This window comes from Entelurus aequoreus, linkage group LG27 (genome assembly GCF_033978785.1).
Source record: "Entelurus aequoreus isolate RoL-2023_Sb linkage group LG27, RoL_Eaeq_v1.1, whole genome shotgun sequence".
Taxonomy (NCBI): domain Eukaryota; kingdom Metazoa; phylum Chordata; class Actinopteri; order Syngnathiformes; family Syngnathidae; genus Entelurus; species Entelurus aequoreus.
Window position 1 is genome coordinate 39,474,160 of NC_084757.1, and position 16,483 is coordinate 39,490,642.

The following is a 16,483-nucleotide window of genomic DNA, read 5'->3' on the forward strand; positions in this document are numbered from 1 at the left end:
CGGTGCCAAACAGGATTATTTTGGCCCGCAAGATCAGTTTGCTAAATATAAAAATGAGCTGCATTATTTTAATGCAAGAAACTGCTGTTCTAAATGTGTCCACTGGATGTCGCAATAGCAATTCAAGTGTGACCCACGTCACATGACCGTGTTTAAAGATGAGGTCTGTATTGGCTGCCACTACGTCAACAAGCGCAGGTGTGACCCTGTTGTGGCTGGCATGACACTCAGCATCAAGGGTTGGAATTGGGGGTTAAATCACCAAAAATGATTCCCAGGCGCGGCCACCGCTGCTGCTCACTGCTCCCCTCACCTCCCAGGGGGTGATCAAGGGTGATGGGTCAAATGCAGAGAATAATTTCACCACACCTAGTGTGTGTGTGACTATCAGTGGTACTTTAACTTGAACTTAATCAGATGGCGGCTGTAGCGACGCACTATACCTTCTTTCTTTTTAAATGATACATTCAACGGATAAATTAACAAAACGGTGAGATGCAAAGTCTTAAGTCAAAATTACCGTCATCTTTATATTTAGAGTTCCGTGCAGCGCTTGCAATGGGTGAATGCAGCATGCGCACCCTGAACTCCATTGTAAACATGTCTGTTCCTACATTTGTTGTTCTATTTTATTTTGTGCTTAAATCTACCATGTTCAAGTTGGTTAAGTGTTAAGTTATGTTGATTTTGGCTATGGTGTCATTTTTGATCATTGTATTCTTTACATTATAATTGTGATTCTAATAAATGAATGTGTTGTGGCAGTTGAGGATGTCACCAATGTGGTGATTTGAGGAAACACTTGATTGCTTTTCCAAACATTTTATTGGTGAACTTATGATAAATGATAAATGGGTTATACTTGTATAGCGCTTTTCTACCTTCAAGGTACTCAAAGCGCTTTGACAGTATTTCCACATTTACCCACTCACACACACATTCACACACTGATGGCGGGAGCTGCCATGCAAGGTGCTAACCAGCAGCCATCAGAGGCAAAGGGTGAAGTGTCTTGCCCAAGGACACAACGGACGTGACTAGGAAGGTAGAAGGTGGGAATTGAACCCCAGTAACCAGCAACACTCCGATTGCTGGCACAGCCACTCTAACAACTTCGCCACGCCGTCCCCATCAACTTCCATCATGAGAATGCTAAACAGGAAGTGCTTCAAGTTGAATGGCTTTGTAAAAAAACTGAGACAAAGTCTAACTTCATTGTTTTCTTCATGATGATTTTTAAAACGGCACACATTTTTTCCTCAGAATTTCAAATGAACTTCAAGTGTTTATTTGTAATGTGTACATTTTCAGAAAGTGCTTCTATTTTTGGTCAAAGTAAAACAATTGAAGTTGTCTTTATTTTTTCATTATTATGCCATGATTGTACCAGTCCGGCTTGCGTGAGCAAAGGTTTTCCTTCAAGTGGCCCCTCAGCTAAAATGAGTTTGGCTCCCCATGTGTAGACAGAAAAGTTGAAGTTCTAACACTGAAACACCCTCAGGAAGAGCTGCTTTAAAACATCCATCCACAGTGTTTTAGCTACTTTTGAATCACTAATCCTGGCCTCCATGGCGACAAATAAAGTAAGTTTCTTACAAGTACCATTATCACTGGAGGACAAGGAATAGCTAAACATGCTTCACTACACACCGTAGGAGGATAACCGCTAATAGCAAGCCAGCGCTCCTGAAGTTAAACAAAAGGGTGGGTCTACACAGATATTGATTGTAACGATACCGCGTACAAGAGCGTATCTAGTTGATACTACAATGACACATCCCTGGACACATGAGGACTTTGAATATAACCAATGTATGATCCTGTAACTACTTGGTATCGGATTTGATATCTAAATGTGTGGTATCATCCAAAACTAATGTCAAGTATCAAAGAAGAGAAGAATAAGTGATTATTACATTTGAACAGAAGTGTAGATAGAACATGTTCAAACAGAAAATAAGCAGATATTAACAGTAAATGAACAAATGGATAAATAATAATTTTTTACAGTTTGTCCCTCATAATGTGTACAAAATAATAGGTGTATAAATGACACAATATGTTACTGCATACGACTAATTAGGAGTCTTTGTTTGTTTACTTACTACTAAAAGACAAGTTGTCTAGTATGTTCAACATTTAATCTAAGGCCAAAAATGTTTTTCGATTACAATAATAAACATATGTTTCATGTATCATAAGCTTTTCTGTTCAAATAAAGCCAATAATGACATTTTTTGTGGTCCCCTTTATTTCAAAAAGTATTGCACTACTATCTACTACACTAAATACTGGTATCAGATGTGTATGTATTGTATCTGCTGATGTAGTCAATATGAAAAAAATACAGATGTACAAAAAAAAGCTGATACTATATAGTGTATGTCAAAATGCCAAATCATGGTCCATCTCTATGGTCCAACTGTATCTGTAGATGTAAGAAAAGGCTGATATCATATAGTGTATGTCAAATAATGGTCCATCTCTATAGTCAAACTGTATCTGCAGATGTAAACAAAGGCTGATATCATGTAGTGTCCATCTCTATGGTCAAAGTGTATCTGCAGATGTAAACAAAGGCTGATATCATATAGTGTCCATCTCTATGGTCAAAGTGTATCTGCAGATGTAAACAAAGGCTGATATCATATGGTGTCCATCTCTATGGTCAAAGTGTATCTGATCTTTAAGAAGTTGCTGCTAATTCTGTGTCTGCACATGTGAGCTAAAAGTAGCTTTAGCTGTGGCTAGTTAGAATAACAGGTTGAAGGACAGGTGACAGGTGACAGGTGACAGGTGACAGGTGACAGGTGACAGGTAACAGGTGACAGGTGACAGGTAACAGGTGACAGGTAACAGGTGACAGACTCAGCTGGGGTACAAATACACACTTTGAGTGTGTGTCAAGTCAATCTTATTGCTGAGTTTGTCCTCACCTTGAGCTGCTTCTCCTTCTTCTTGCGCATGTCCTCCCACTCGTTAACGACCCTCCCCCACATCATCCAGGTGTCCTCCTCCAGGTGTGACAGGTTGGACGAGGCCGAGGAGCTGGACACCAGCGAGGAGCCGCTGTTTCTCCTGGAACCATTCATGGAGCGCAGTGACTTGCTGTCCGTCGCCAGCAGCCTGCAGACACTCTCCTGAGTTAGTTGTGCTGCTAACTCATGTATTTACTACACAGTTAGTTGTGCTGCTAACTCATGTATTTACTACACAGTTAGTTGTGCTGCTAACTCATGTATTTACTACACAGTTAGTTGTGCTACTAACTCATGTATTTACTACACAGTTAGTTGTGCTGCTAACTCATGTATTTACTACAGAGTTAGTTGTGCTGCTAACTCATGTATTTACTACACAGTTAGTTGTGCTGCTAACTCATGTATTTACTACACAGTTAGTTGTGCTGCTAACTCATGTATTTACTACAGAGTTAGTTGTGCTGCTAACTCATGTATTTACTACACAGTTACTTGTGCTGCTAACTCATGTATTTACTACACAGTTAGTTGTGCTGCTAACTCATGTATTTACTACACAGTTAGTTGTGCTGCTAACTCATGTAATTACTACACAGTTAGTTGTGCTGCTAACTCATGTATTTACTACACAGTTAGTTGTGCTACTAACTCATGTATTTACTACACAGTTAGTTGTGCTGCTAACTCATGTATTTACTACACAGTTAGTTGTGCTACTAACTCATGTATTTACTACACAGTTAGTTGTGCTGCTAACTCATGTAATTACTACACAGTTAGTTGTGCTGCTAACTCATGTATTTACTACACAGTTAGTTGTGCTACTAACTCATGTATTTACTACACAGTTAGTTGTGCTACTAACTCATGTATTTACTACAGAGTTACTTGTGCTGCTAACTCATGTATTTACTACACAGTTAGTTGTGCTGCTAACTCATGTATTTACTACACAGTTAGTTGTGCTACTAACTCATGTATTTACTACACAGTTAGTTGTGCTACTAACTCATGTATTTACTACAGAGTTACTTGTGCTGCTAACTCATGTATTTACTACACAGTTAGTTGTGCTGCTAACTCATGTATTTACTACACAGTTAGTTGTGCTGCTAACTCATGTAATTACTACACAGTTAGTTGTGCTGCTAACTCATGTATTTACTACACAGTTAGTTGTGCTGCTAACTCATGTATTTACTACACAGTTAGTTGTGCTGCTAACTCATGTATTTACTACACAGTTAGTTGTGCTACTAACTCATGTATTTACTACACAGTTAGTTGTGCTACTAACTCATGTATTTACTACAGAGTTACTTGTGCTGCTAACTCATGTATTTACTACACAGTTAGTTGTGCTGCTAACTCATGTATTTACTACACAGTTAGTTGTGCTGCTAACTCATGTATTTACTACACAGTTAGTTGTGCTACTAACTCATGTATTTACTACACAGTTAGTTGTGCTACTAACTCATGTATTTACTACAGAGTTACTTGTGCTGCTAACTCATGTATTTACTACACAGTTAGTTGTGCTGCTAACTCATGTATTTACTACACAGTTAGTTGTGCTGCTAACTCATGTAATTACTACACAGTTAGTTGTGCTGCTAACTCATGTATTTACTACACAGTTAGTTGTGCTGCTAACTCATGTATTTACTACACAGTTAGTTGTGCTGCTAACTCATGTATTTACTACAGAGTTAGTTGTGCTGCTAACTCATGTATTTACTACATACACTACAGAGTTAGTTGTGCTGCTAACTCATGTATTTACTACAGAGTTAGTTGTGCTGCTAACTCATGTATTTACTACATACACTAGAGTTAGTTGTGCTGCTAACTCATGTATTTACTACATACAGTACACAGTTAGTTGTGCTGCTAACTCATGTATTTACTACAGAGTTAGTTGTGCTGCTAACTCATGTATTTACTACAGAGTTAGTTGTGCTGCTAACTCATGTATTTACTACATACACTACAGAGTTAGTTGTGCTGCTAACTCATGTATTTACTACAGAGTTAGTTGTGCTGCTAACTCATGTATTTACTACAGAGTTAGTTGTGCTGCTAACTCATGTATTTACTACAGAGTTAGTTGTGCTGCTAACTCATGTATTTACTACAGAGTTAGTTGTGCTGCTAACTCGTGTATTTACTACATACAGTACAGAGTTAGTTGTGCTGCTAACTCATGTATTTACTACATACAGTACAGAGTTAGTTGTGCTGCTAACTCATGTATTTACTACACAGTTAGTTGTGCTGCTAACTCATGTATTTACTACATACACTACAGAGTTAGTTGTGCTGCTAACTCATGTATTTACTACATACACTACACAGTTAGTTGTGCTGCTAACTCATGTATTTACTACAGAGTTAGTTGTGCTGCTAACTCATGTATTTACTACATACACTACAGAGTTAGTTGTGCTGCTAACTCATGTATTTACTACAGAGTTAGTTGTGCTGCTAACTCATGTATTTACTACATACACTAGAGTTAGTTGTGCTGCTAACTCATGTATTTACTACATACAGTACAGAGTTAGTTGTGCTGCTAACATGTATTTGCTACATACAGTACAGAGTTAGTTGTGCTGCTAACATGTATTTACTACATACACTACAGAGTTAGTTGTGCTGCTAACTCATGTATTTACTACATACAGTACAGAGTTAGTTGTGCTGCTAACATGTATTTACTACATACAGTACAGAGTTAGTTGTGCTGCTAACATGTATTTACTACATACACTACAGAGTTAGTTGTGCTGCTAACTCATGTATTTGCTACATAGAGTACAGAGCTGTCTATTCACATAACATCTTCCAGCAGAAGACGTGATGTGTAACTGCATATTATGTAAAAACAAGACTGTATTGTTGTGAGTAGTTCTTATTGTGTACAACTGAATGTCAAATATGGTAAGAAGCTATAACTAGGCAAATGATATACCCTCTAAAACAGTCATTTTAAGGCTTTCCCAATACAACTATTTCACTTCCAATATTGGAGCTTTGGGTATAGGCCGATACCAATGTCGATCCAATACGATATCATACATACTTCTACTATTTGTAGCATGGAATGTAAATTCCAATTCATAAGATGCTACTTTTTTCTTACGCTTAGAACCCTAGGGCTTATAAAACAGTGGGGCTCATTTATGGATCTTTCTTGGCCGACGGCCATAACATTTTGTGTTCAGTAGTTTTCATTCAACACAAGCAGAAACACTGAAACGGTGTGTATTTGTTGTGCTATGACGCCATCTTTTGGACTAGTTCGCTCACTGCAGGTGCTGCAGTGTCCTTACATTTAGTTTCTAGTCTTCTAGCCGTCCACAGCGTCTCTACCAGAATGGATTCTTCATTCATCACTCCTAGCAACGTTTGTAAGTTTACAATATAACTAAAACAATCCTTACTTACTAAAGTGTCCCATGTGTGATGTCTGTAGGAGTGTTTTCATGCATATTTGTACGTGCTATAGTAATGTAATCAAGCTAGTGTCGTGAGCATTAGCTAAAATGGTTGCGGGTTGAAAATGTACTTCCTGTTTTAATGCCTTAAACCGGATATAAAACCGTCCATAGCGTTTCTGCTCGTAGGGATTTGCCATTCATCACTCCAAGCAACGTTTGTAAGTTTTACAATATATCTAAAACTATTTATACTTACTAAACCGTCCCATGTGTGATGTCTATAGACTGTTTTCATGCATATTTGTACGTGCTATCGTACTGTAATCAAGCTACCTCCTAATGTGGCCTGAAACTGATGCGAAATGATCAGATTTGGCCCCGTTTACACTGCACACCAAATCTGATTTTGTATTGCCCTCAAGTGACACAGATTAGATTTTTTTTGGCAGTCTAAACCCTCCACAGTGCTTCAAAACTGATCTTTTGACATCAGATTCAGACTACATCTGATCTTTTCAAATGCGACTTCAGTCTTAACGCAATGCGACCTGAATGTGACTAAGTCACTTGGGGAAGGAGGTAGTCGCCAGTGGAAGTGGATGTTTCATTACAACGGCAAAGTCTATTTAAGACCAGCACATTTTCAGTGCATCACTTGTCAATAGTGTACAAATAATAGCTATATGTAATATATGAATATATATTTTTGATTCTGAAGAAATAGCGAATGTTGAAAGACAGGAATCGACACTGTAGCACATTTGTCAAAACAAATCTGATGTCCGTGTCTCCTCTACTAAACAGCCATTACAAGATTACAACCCTACTAACTATATACATCCATTCATACATTATATTACTTTACCTAAAAACACTCATATTAAAGTGTTGCGACATTTATTTTATTTTGTCGTAGAAGCGACTTCCTCCCGGTCAACTTCCTTTGTTTTCACTTTATCGGAGTGTGCATGCAAGTGACGTGGAGGCCACATAGGGGCCACATAAGGGCCTGTGCGCGTTTACACTGGATACAAAACACATTGTACTTGCCGTGTAAACAGTCAGCTGTAAAATAGCACGTGTAAAAAAACTCTGACTGGGGCCTGCAGTGTAAATGTGGTCTTAGAAGCACTTTGGAGCGTGTAGACAGTCAGATGTGTGACACTTGAGGGCAAACAATACATCAGATTTGGTGTGCAGTGGAAACGAGGCCTTATCACATACATCTAGCTTGTTTGCTACTGTGTGCTTAGCTGTTGTGTAGCTGCTTTTGGCTTGTTGGCCTTCAGTCAAATGGAAGAGTGTGTGTGTTTACATTTAGATGTTTAGCATTGCACAAGTCAAGACTGCTCCTATTGGATAGAATCAGATAGCAATATCTTCCCAGGTGCTCCTGGAACTTGACTGCTTTACTCCATGCAGGCACACAACGCTCCCAAAACATCTGCTGACCTTTGACCTGCAGTCCTGATCTTGGAAAATGGCAGAGGTCCAATAGTGGACTACGGTTACAGCCGAATTTGGAAGGAGAGGGAGCTTCTCACTTACAAGACTAGCTGGTTTCTCAGCCACAACGGCAGCATCTTGCAATCATCTCAACTTCTCTGTGTCAACACCAAGTCCACAATGAAGGCCGCACCAGGACCAGTTCATGATCTTCTCCTCCTGGTGCTTCCAGACGCTCCAAAAACAAGGTCCTCATGTGTGTGTGTCTGCCAGTGCAGGTCCTCATGTGTGTGTGACTGCCAGTGCAGGTCCTCATGTGTGTGTGTCTGCCAGTGCAGGTCCTAATGTGTGTGTGTCTGCCAGTGCAGGTCCAAAGGCCTGTTCAACTCTTTGCAACACAAAGAGCCATGATTGGCCGAGCACACAGCCATGTTGTTAAGGACCCAGCTACATGCTGGGGGTCAAAGTTCACACCAACACTTCTCTTGTCTACATGGGAGTCTAGTCAGTGTGGACATGACTTAGTGTATGTGGATTAGTAGTAATAGTAGTAGTAGTAGTAGTGTGTGTGTGATGTTGTGTATCTAGTCAGTGTGGACATGACTTGGTGTATGTGGATTAGTAGTAATAGTAGTAGTAGTAGTAGTAGTGTGTGTGTGATGTTGTGTATCTAGTCAGTGTGGACATGACTTGGTGTATGTGGATTAGCAGTAATAGTAGTAGTAGTAGTAGTAGTGTGTGTGATGTTGTGTATCTAGTCAGTGTGGACATGACTTGGTGTATGTGGATTAGTAGTAATAGTAGTAGTAGTAGTAGTGTGTGTGTGATGTTGTGTATCTAGTCAGTGTGGACATGACTTGGTGTATGTGGATTAGCAGTAATAGTAGTAGTAGTAGTAGTAGTGTGTGTGATGTTGTGTATCTAGTCAGTGTGGACATGACTTGGTGTATGTGGATTAGTAGTAATAGTAGTAGTAGTAGTAGTGTGTGTGTGATGTTGTGTATCTAGTCAGTGTGGACATGACTTGGTGTATGTGGATTAGTAGTAATAGTAGTAGTAGTAGTAGTAGTGTGTGTGATGTTGTGTATCTAGTCAGTGTGGACATGACTTGGTGTATGTGGATTAGTAGTAATAGTAGTAGTAGTAGTAGTGTGTGTGATGTTGTGTATCTAGTCAGTGTGGACATGACTTGGTGTGTGTGGATTAGTAGTAATAGTAGTAGTAGTAGTAGTGTGTGTGTGATGTTGTGTATCTAGTCAGTGTGGACATGACTTGGTGTATGTGGATTAGTAGTAATAGTAGTAGTAGTAGTAGTAGTGTGTGTGATGTTGTGTATCTAGTCAGTGTGGACATGACTTGGTGTATGTGGATTAGTAGTAATAGTAGTAGTAGTAGTAGTAGTGTGTGTGTGATGTTGTGTATCTAGTCAGTGTGGACATGACTTGGTGTATGTGGATTAGTAGTAATAGTAGTAGTAGTAGTAGTAGTGTGTGTGATGTTGTGTATCTAGTCAGTGTGGACATGACTTGGTGTATGTGGATTAGTAGTAATAGTAGTAGTAGTAGTAGTGTGTGTGTGATGTTGTGTATCTAGTCAGTGTGGACATGACTTGGTGTATGTGGATTAGTAGTAATAGTAGTAGTAGTAGTAGTGTGTGTGTGATGTTGTGTATCTAGTCACTGTGGACATGACTTGGTGTATGTGGATTAGCAGTAATAGTAGTAGTAGTAGTAGTAGTGTGTGTGATGTTGTGTATCTAGTCAGTGTGGACATGACTTGGTGTATGTGGATTAGTAGTAGTAGTAGTAGTAGTAGTAGTAGTAGTAGTGTGTGTGTGATGTTGTGTATCTAGTCACTGTGGACATGACTTGGTGTATGTGGATTAGTAGTAATAGTAATAGTAGTAGTAGTAGTAGTGTGTGTGTGATGTTGTGTATCTATCAATATTAGTATTAGTAGTGTATTAGTATTAGTAGTGAATGTGTATTATTATTAGTAGTGTATGTGTATTATTAATAGTAGTGTGTTAGTAGTATTAGTATTAGTAGTGTATGTGTATTATTAATAGTAGTGTGTTAGTAGTATTAGTATTAGTAGTGAATGTGTATTAGTATTAGTAGTGTATGTGTATTATTAATAGTAGTGTGTTAGTAGTATTAGTATTAGTAGTGTGTGTGTTTGAGCAGATTTTATGAGCCACTGGACTGGACTTGATTGATTTTGTTCCACTGAGCTTGTCAATTTCAACTTGAAGCTGGGAGGAAATATTTCCTTGACTGTACATCCCGACTGGGAGAAGTTGACTCGCTTTGACTCTGTGAGGTTCTGATTGCACATCCCGACTGGGAGAACTTAACTCGGTGAGGTTCTGATTGCACATCCTGTCTGGGAGAAGTTAACTCGGTGAGGTTCTGATTGCACATCCCGACTGGGAGAAGTTAACTCGGTGAGGTTCTGATTGCACATCCTGTCTGGGAGAAGTTAACTCGGTGAGGTTCTGATTGCACATCCCGACTGGGAGAAGTTAACTCGGTGAGGTTCTGATTGCACATCCTGTCTGGGAGAAGTTTACTTGCTTTGACTCGGTGAGGTTCTGACTACAAATCCTGACTGGGAGAAGTTGAATCGTTTTGACTCTGCGAGGTTCTGATTGCCAATCCCGACTGGGAGAAGTTGACTCGGTGAGGTTCTGATTGCACATTCCGACTGGGAGAAGTTGACTCAGTGAGGTTCTGATAGCCCATCCCGACTAGGATAAGTTAACTCGGTGAGGTTTTGATTGCACATCCCAATTGGGAGAAGTTAACTCGGTGAGGTTCTGATTGCACATCCCGACTGGGAGAAGTTAACTCGGTGAGGTTCTGATTGCACATCCCGACTGGGAGAAGTTAACTCGGTGAGGTTCTGAATGCACATCCCAATTGGGAGAAGTTAACTCGGTGAGGTTCTGATTGCACATCCCGACTGGGAGAAGTTAACTCGGTGAGGTTCTGATTGCACATCCCGACTGGGAGAAGTTAACTCGGTGAGGTTCTGATTGCACATCCCGACTGGGAGAAGTTAACTCGGTGAGGTTCTGATTGCCCATCCTGACTAGGAGAAGTTAACTCTGTGAGGTTCTGAATGCACATCCCAATTGGGAGAAGTTAACTCGGTGAGGTTCTGATTGCACATCCCGACTGGGAGAAGTTAACTCGGTGAGGTTCTGATTGCACATCCTGACTGGGAGAAGTTAACTCGGTGAGGTTCTGATTGCCCATCCTGACTAGGAGAAGTTAACTCGGTGAGGTTCTGATTGCCCATCCCGACTAGGAGAAGTTAACTCGGTGAGGTTCTGATTGCCCATCCCGACTAGGAGAAGTTAACTCGGTGAGGTTCTGATTGCCCATCCCGACTAGGAGAAGTTAACTCGGTGAGGTTCTGATTGCCCATCCCGACTAGGAGAAGTTAACTCGGTGAGGTTCTGATTGCCCATCCCGACTAGGAGAAGTTAACTCGGTGAGGTTCTGATTGCCCATCCTGACTAGGAGAAGTTAACTCTGTGAGGTTCTGATTGCCCATCCCGACTAGGAGAAGTTAACTCTGTGAGGTTCCGACGGCACAAACAAACCCTCAGCGAGTGTTTATTCAACTGAGAAACTCACTTATGTTGCTGTTTTTTCATCAAATACAATCTTTACATTTTATATATTTTTCTCTTGCTCCTTATTTTGCATAGGTCATAAAAATACCAATGATAGCAACCTATTTATAACATTTACGTAAATTCTGGACTATAAGCCGCTACTTTTTTACTACGCTTTCAACCCCGCGGATTAGAAAATGGTGCACCTAATTTATGGATTTTTCGTAGCGGACAGCCATAATTGAAAATAGTTTTTAAAAAAAACAAAAAACAAGCAGGGGCGTCCATGGTAACAACATATGTTGCTCCAAAAGCTGTATGTACCTTTCAGAATTAATGGTGCCTTCACAGATGTGTAAGTTACCCATGTCTTGGCCACTAATACACCCCCATACCATCACACATGCTGCCTTTTACACTTTGCGCCTAGAACAATCCAGATGGTTCTTTTCCTCTTTGGTCCGGAGGACACAACGTCCACAGTTTCCAAAAATGTGGACTCGTCAGACCACAGAACACTTTTCCACTTTGTATCAGTCCATCTTAGATGAGCTCAGGCCCAGCAAAGCCGACGGCATTTCTGGGTGTTGTTGATAAACGGTTTTGGCCTTGCACAGGAGAGTTTTAACTTGCACTTACAGATGTAGCGACCAACTGTAGTTACTGACAGTGGGTTTCTGAAGTGTTCCTGAGCCCATGTGGTGATATCCTTTACACACTGATGTGGCTTGTTGATGCAGTACAGCCTGAGGGATGGAAGGTCACGGGCTTAGCTGCTTACCTGCAGTGATTTCTCCACATTTTCTTTGATGATATTACGGAGCGTAGATGGTGAAATCCCTAAATTCCTTGCAATAGCTGCTTGAGAAAGGTTGTTCTTAAACTGTTCAACAATTTGCTCAGGCATTTGTTGACAAAGTGGTGACCCTCGCCCCATCCTTGTTTGTGAATGACTGAGCATTTCATGGAATCTACTTTTATAGCCAATCATGGCACCCACCTGTTCCCAATTAGCCTGCACACCTGTGGGATGTTCCAAATAAGTGTTTGATGAGCATTCCTCAACTTTATCAGTATTTATTGCCACCTTTCACAACTTCTTTGTCACGTGTTGCTGCCATCAAATTCTAAACTTAATGATTATTTGCACAAAAAAAAAAGTTTATGAGTTTGAACATGAAATATGTTGTCTTTGTAGCATATTCAACTGAATATGGCTTGAAAATGATTTGCAAATCATTGTATTCCGTTTATATTTACATCTAACACCATTTCCCAACTCATATGGAAACGGGGTTTGTAGTTCAAGCAACGTTTGTAAGTTTTACAATATAATTAAAACAATTCTTAATTACGGCAACACGGTGGCACAGGGGTTAGTGCATGTGCCTCACAATACGAAGGTCCTGAGTAGTCCTGAGTTCAATCCTGTGTGGAGTTTGCATGTTCTCCCCGTAACTGCGTGGGTTCTACTCCGGCTTCCTCCCACCTCCAAAGACATGCACCTGGGGATAGGCCCCTCCCACCTCCAAAGACATGCACCTGGGGATAGGCCCCTCCCACCTCCAAAGACATGAACCTGGGGATAGGCCCCTCCCACCTCCAAAGACATGCACCTGGGGATAGGCCCCTCCCACCTCCAAAGACATGAACCTGGGGATAGGCCCCTCCCACCTCCAAAGACATGCACCTGGGGATAGGCCCCTCCCACCTCCAAAGACATGAACCTGGGGATAGGCCCCTCCCACCTCCAAAGACATGCACCTGGGGATAGGCCCCTCCCACCTCCAAAGACATGAACCTGGGGATAGGCCCCTCCTACCTCCAAAGACATGCACCTGGGGATAGGCCCCTCCCACCTCCAAAGACATGCACCTGGGGATAGGACCCTCCCACCTCCAAAGACATGCACCTGGGGATAGGCCCCTCCCACCTCCAAAGACATGCACCTGGGGATAGGCCCCTCCCACCTCCAAAGACATGCACCTGGGGATAGGTTGATTGGCAACACTAAATGGTCCCTAGTGTGTGAATGTGAGTGTGAATGTTGTCTGTCTATCTGTGTTGGCCCTGTGATGAGGTGGCGACTTGTCCAGGGTGTACCCCGCCTTCCGCCCGAATGCAGCTGACATAGGCTCCAGCACCCCCCGCGACCCCGAAAGGGACAAGCGGTAGAAAATGGATGGATGAATTCTTAATTACTAAACAGTCCCATGTGTGATGTCTGTAGGAGTGTTTCCATGCATATTTGTACGTGCTACCGTAATGTAATCTAGCTAGCGTCGTTAGCATAAGCTAACAAGCGTCTGTTTTAGTATTGTTAAATTACAACGGCATTCTTTTTGTATTGTTTCAGTTTCACAAATTCCTCAGTAAATTCACCAAAACGTCAGCGTGGAGTTATTGAGCTTGTGCAGCTAGTGGGTCCATGACCATGACTTCTGTTTTATTTGATCAGCCGTTTTACTGCCGTGTTACAGGCATCATTTGGAAACAATTAAGGTATGTAAATAAACATTTAGAAAATCTTACTGTGTAATTAACTCAATTGACAATGTATATATCTGTGGCTTATAGTCTGCTGCAGCCAATATATTCATTTATAAATGTAGTGGGTGTGGCTTATAAACCGGTGCGCTCTGTAGTCCACATAATAGGCTAATCATCAATAATATTGACAATTTGAAGTATTAGCATCGGTATGGCAACTACTTGCTATTAGATGGATACCCAAATATGTAGTGTAGCTGAAAATGAATGTAAAGTATGACAGTAACAGGAGTGCAGATAGTATCTGATTACTTTCAGTAAATCAACTTTACAACAGTTTTGAGACTAGAAATGATGTTGCAGCTAAATGAGTACTAATCATTCATCTACCTGTTCTGCTCCTCCAGCTTGGCGAGCAGCTGCTCGTCATCCGGGCTGAGCAGCGGCGGCGAGGACGGCGAGGACAGAGACGTGGAGGTCGGCAAGGTGGTGGGCGTGGCCACCTGGCTAGCCATCTGAGACACCGAGTTCTTCACCCATGAGAGAGTTGAACTCAGCTTACCTGCAACCTTGTCTGTCGCCACCTGCGGGGCCAGAGAACATGAAGAGCAGTCAGCGTTTCCATGGCAAAGTACCTGCTTCCCCACGTCACCTGTCAACCTTGGCAGAGGACATATGCTAATGGGACTGGCAGATGGGGTCAAAGTGCACATTTCTTCCCTTGAAGTGGGCCCCGCCCACCAGCAGTCATTCCTTCTCCTGAGGCTTCCCCATAAATCCCGGGGGCTTTGTGGGCTCCCGGAGGACTTGGGACGCGGCGTGCATGCTTGATGAGCGACTTGGGACAATGACTTCACTTGACAATGACTTGGGACAATGACTTGACAATGACTTGACAATGACTTGACAATGACTTCACTTGACAATGACTTCACTTGACAATGACTTGACAATGACTTGACAATGACTTGACAATGACTTGACAATGACTTGACAATGACTTCACTTGACAATGACTTCACTTGACAATGACTTCACTTGACAATGACTTCACTTGACAATGACTTCACTTGACAATGACTTGGGACAATGACTTGACTTGACAATGACTTGACTTGACAATGACTTCACTTGACAATGACTTGACAATGACTTCACTTGACAATGACTTCACTTGACAATGACTTGACAATGACTTGACAATGACTTGACAATGACTTGGGACAATGACTTGACTTGACAATGACTTCACTTGACAATGACTTGACAATGACTTCACTTGACAATGACTTCACTTGACAATGACTTGACAATGACTTGACAATGACTTGACTTGACAATGACTTGACAATGACTTGACTTGGCAATGACTTGGGACAATGACTTGACTTGACAATGACTTGACTTGGCAATGACTTGGGACAATGACTTGACTTGGCAATGACTTGACTTGACAATGACTTGGGACAATGACTAGGGACGCAGCGTGAATGCTTGATGAGCCAGAAAGGTTTGCTTCAAATGTTTAGCAGAGGTTACTGAAAGCCTTTGGACTGGCTGCATATTAGTAAGAAGGAATGTGTGCTACCTTCTATCCATGTGGCCAGCAGTTTAGTCCATAATCACAAGGTTGCATCTTCTCTGTTTCCCTCAGTCCTGCTCAAAAGTCATGTCCCAGTAGTTTTGGGCCAAATGGTCTACACAATATTCAAGATGGGCACTGAATCGGGTACTTTTTTGGTACCGACCCAATCCCTGGTCACTGATTCACGTACAATCCAAGGTGCCATGTTACGGTGCCTCACTTTGGCACCTGCCGATTACTCCAGCAGCACTGAGAGCAGACGCAGCCAAACTACCTTTGGGTAATGTTGCAATGCCAACAAGGAAATGGACTCAAACAACGCTCCAACGTAAGCAAAGTAAGGCTCCATTTAAAAAAAATATGTGCTAGCTTTATGCTAATATACATTGGCTTTGCTATTTACATGCTATTGATTAGCATTTGTGATTTTCAACACATCTAAATTTGTTAATGAAAGATGCACGTTAAAACTAAAAAGCGTAATAAGTGCGATACTTACAGTTTTAACACTTTTGGGGGCGCAACAAAGGCCAAGACAGCAAAGACTGAAGTGACTAGCCAACACACCATCAACTATACACTACTGCCGTCTAATGTCTGGGACTTGCAACTATACACTACTGCCGTCTAATGTCTGGGACTTGCAACTATACACTACTGCCGTCTAATGTCTGGGACTTGCAACTATACACTACTGACGTCTAATGTCTGGGACTTGCAACTATACACTACTGCCGTCCAATGTCTGGGACTTGCAACTATACACTACTGCCGTCTAATGTCTGGGACTTGCAACTATACACTACTGCCGTCCAATGTCTGGGACTTGCAACTATACACTACTGCCGTCTAATGTCTGGGACTTGCAACTATACACTACTGCCGTCTAATGTCTGGGACTTGCAACTATACA

At 41.4% G+C, this 16,483-nt stretch overlaps 1 protein-coding gene across 6 annotated transcripts in view; it reads right to left on the bottom strand.

Moving 5' to 3' along the window:
* Nucleotides 1-16,483, bottom strand: part of LOC133644556 (ecotropic viral integration site 5 protein homolog) — a 72,007-nt gene that overhangs the window by 50,294 nt on the left and 5,230 nt on the right. For 5 of the 6 annotated variants that reach the window (XM_062039131.1, XM_062039129.1, XM_062039127.1 and 2 more), the window contains 2 exons: nucleotides 14,376-14,569; nucleotides 2,937-3,126 (listed from right to left, as the gene is read on the bottom strand). In XM_062039131.1, the coding sequence (XP_061895115.1) occupies nucleotides 2,937-3,126; nucleotides 14,376-14,500 (315 nt within the window). In that variant the 5' untranslated portion in view covers nucleotides 14,501-14,569. Of the gene's footprint in view, nucleotides 1-2,936; nucleotides 3,127-7,972; nucleotides 8,201-14,375; nucleotides 14,570-16,483 lie in introns of those variants that run through there. The other variant, XM_062039130.1, reaches the window with a different exon arrangement.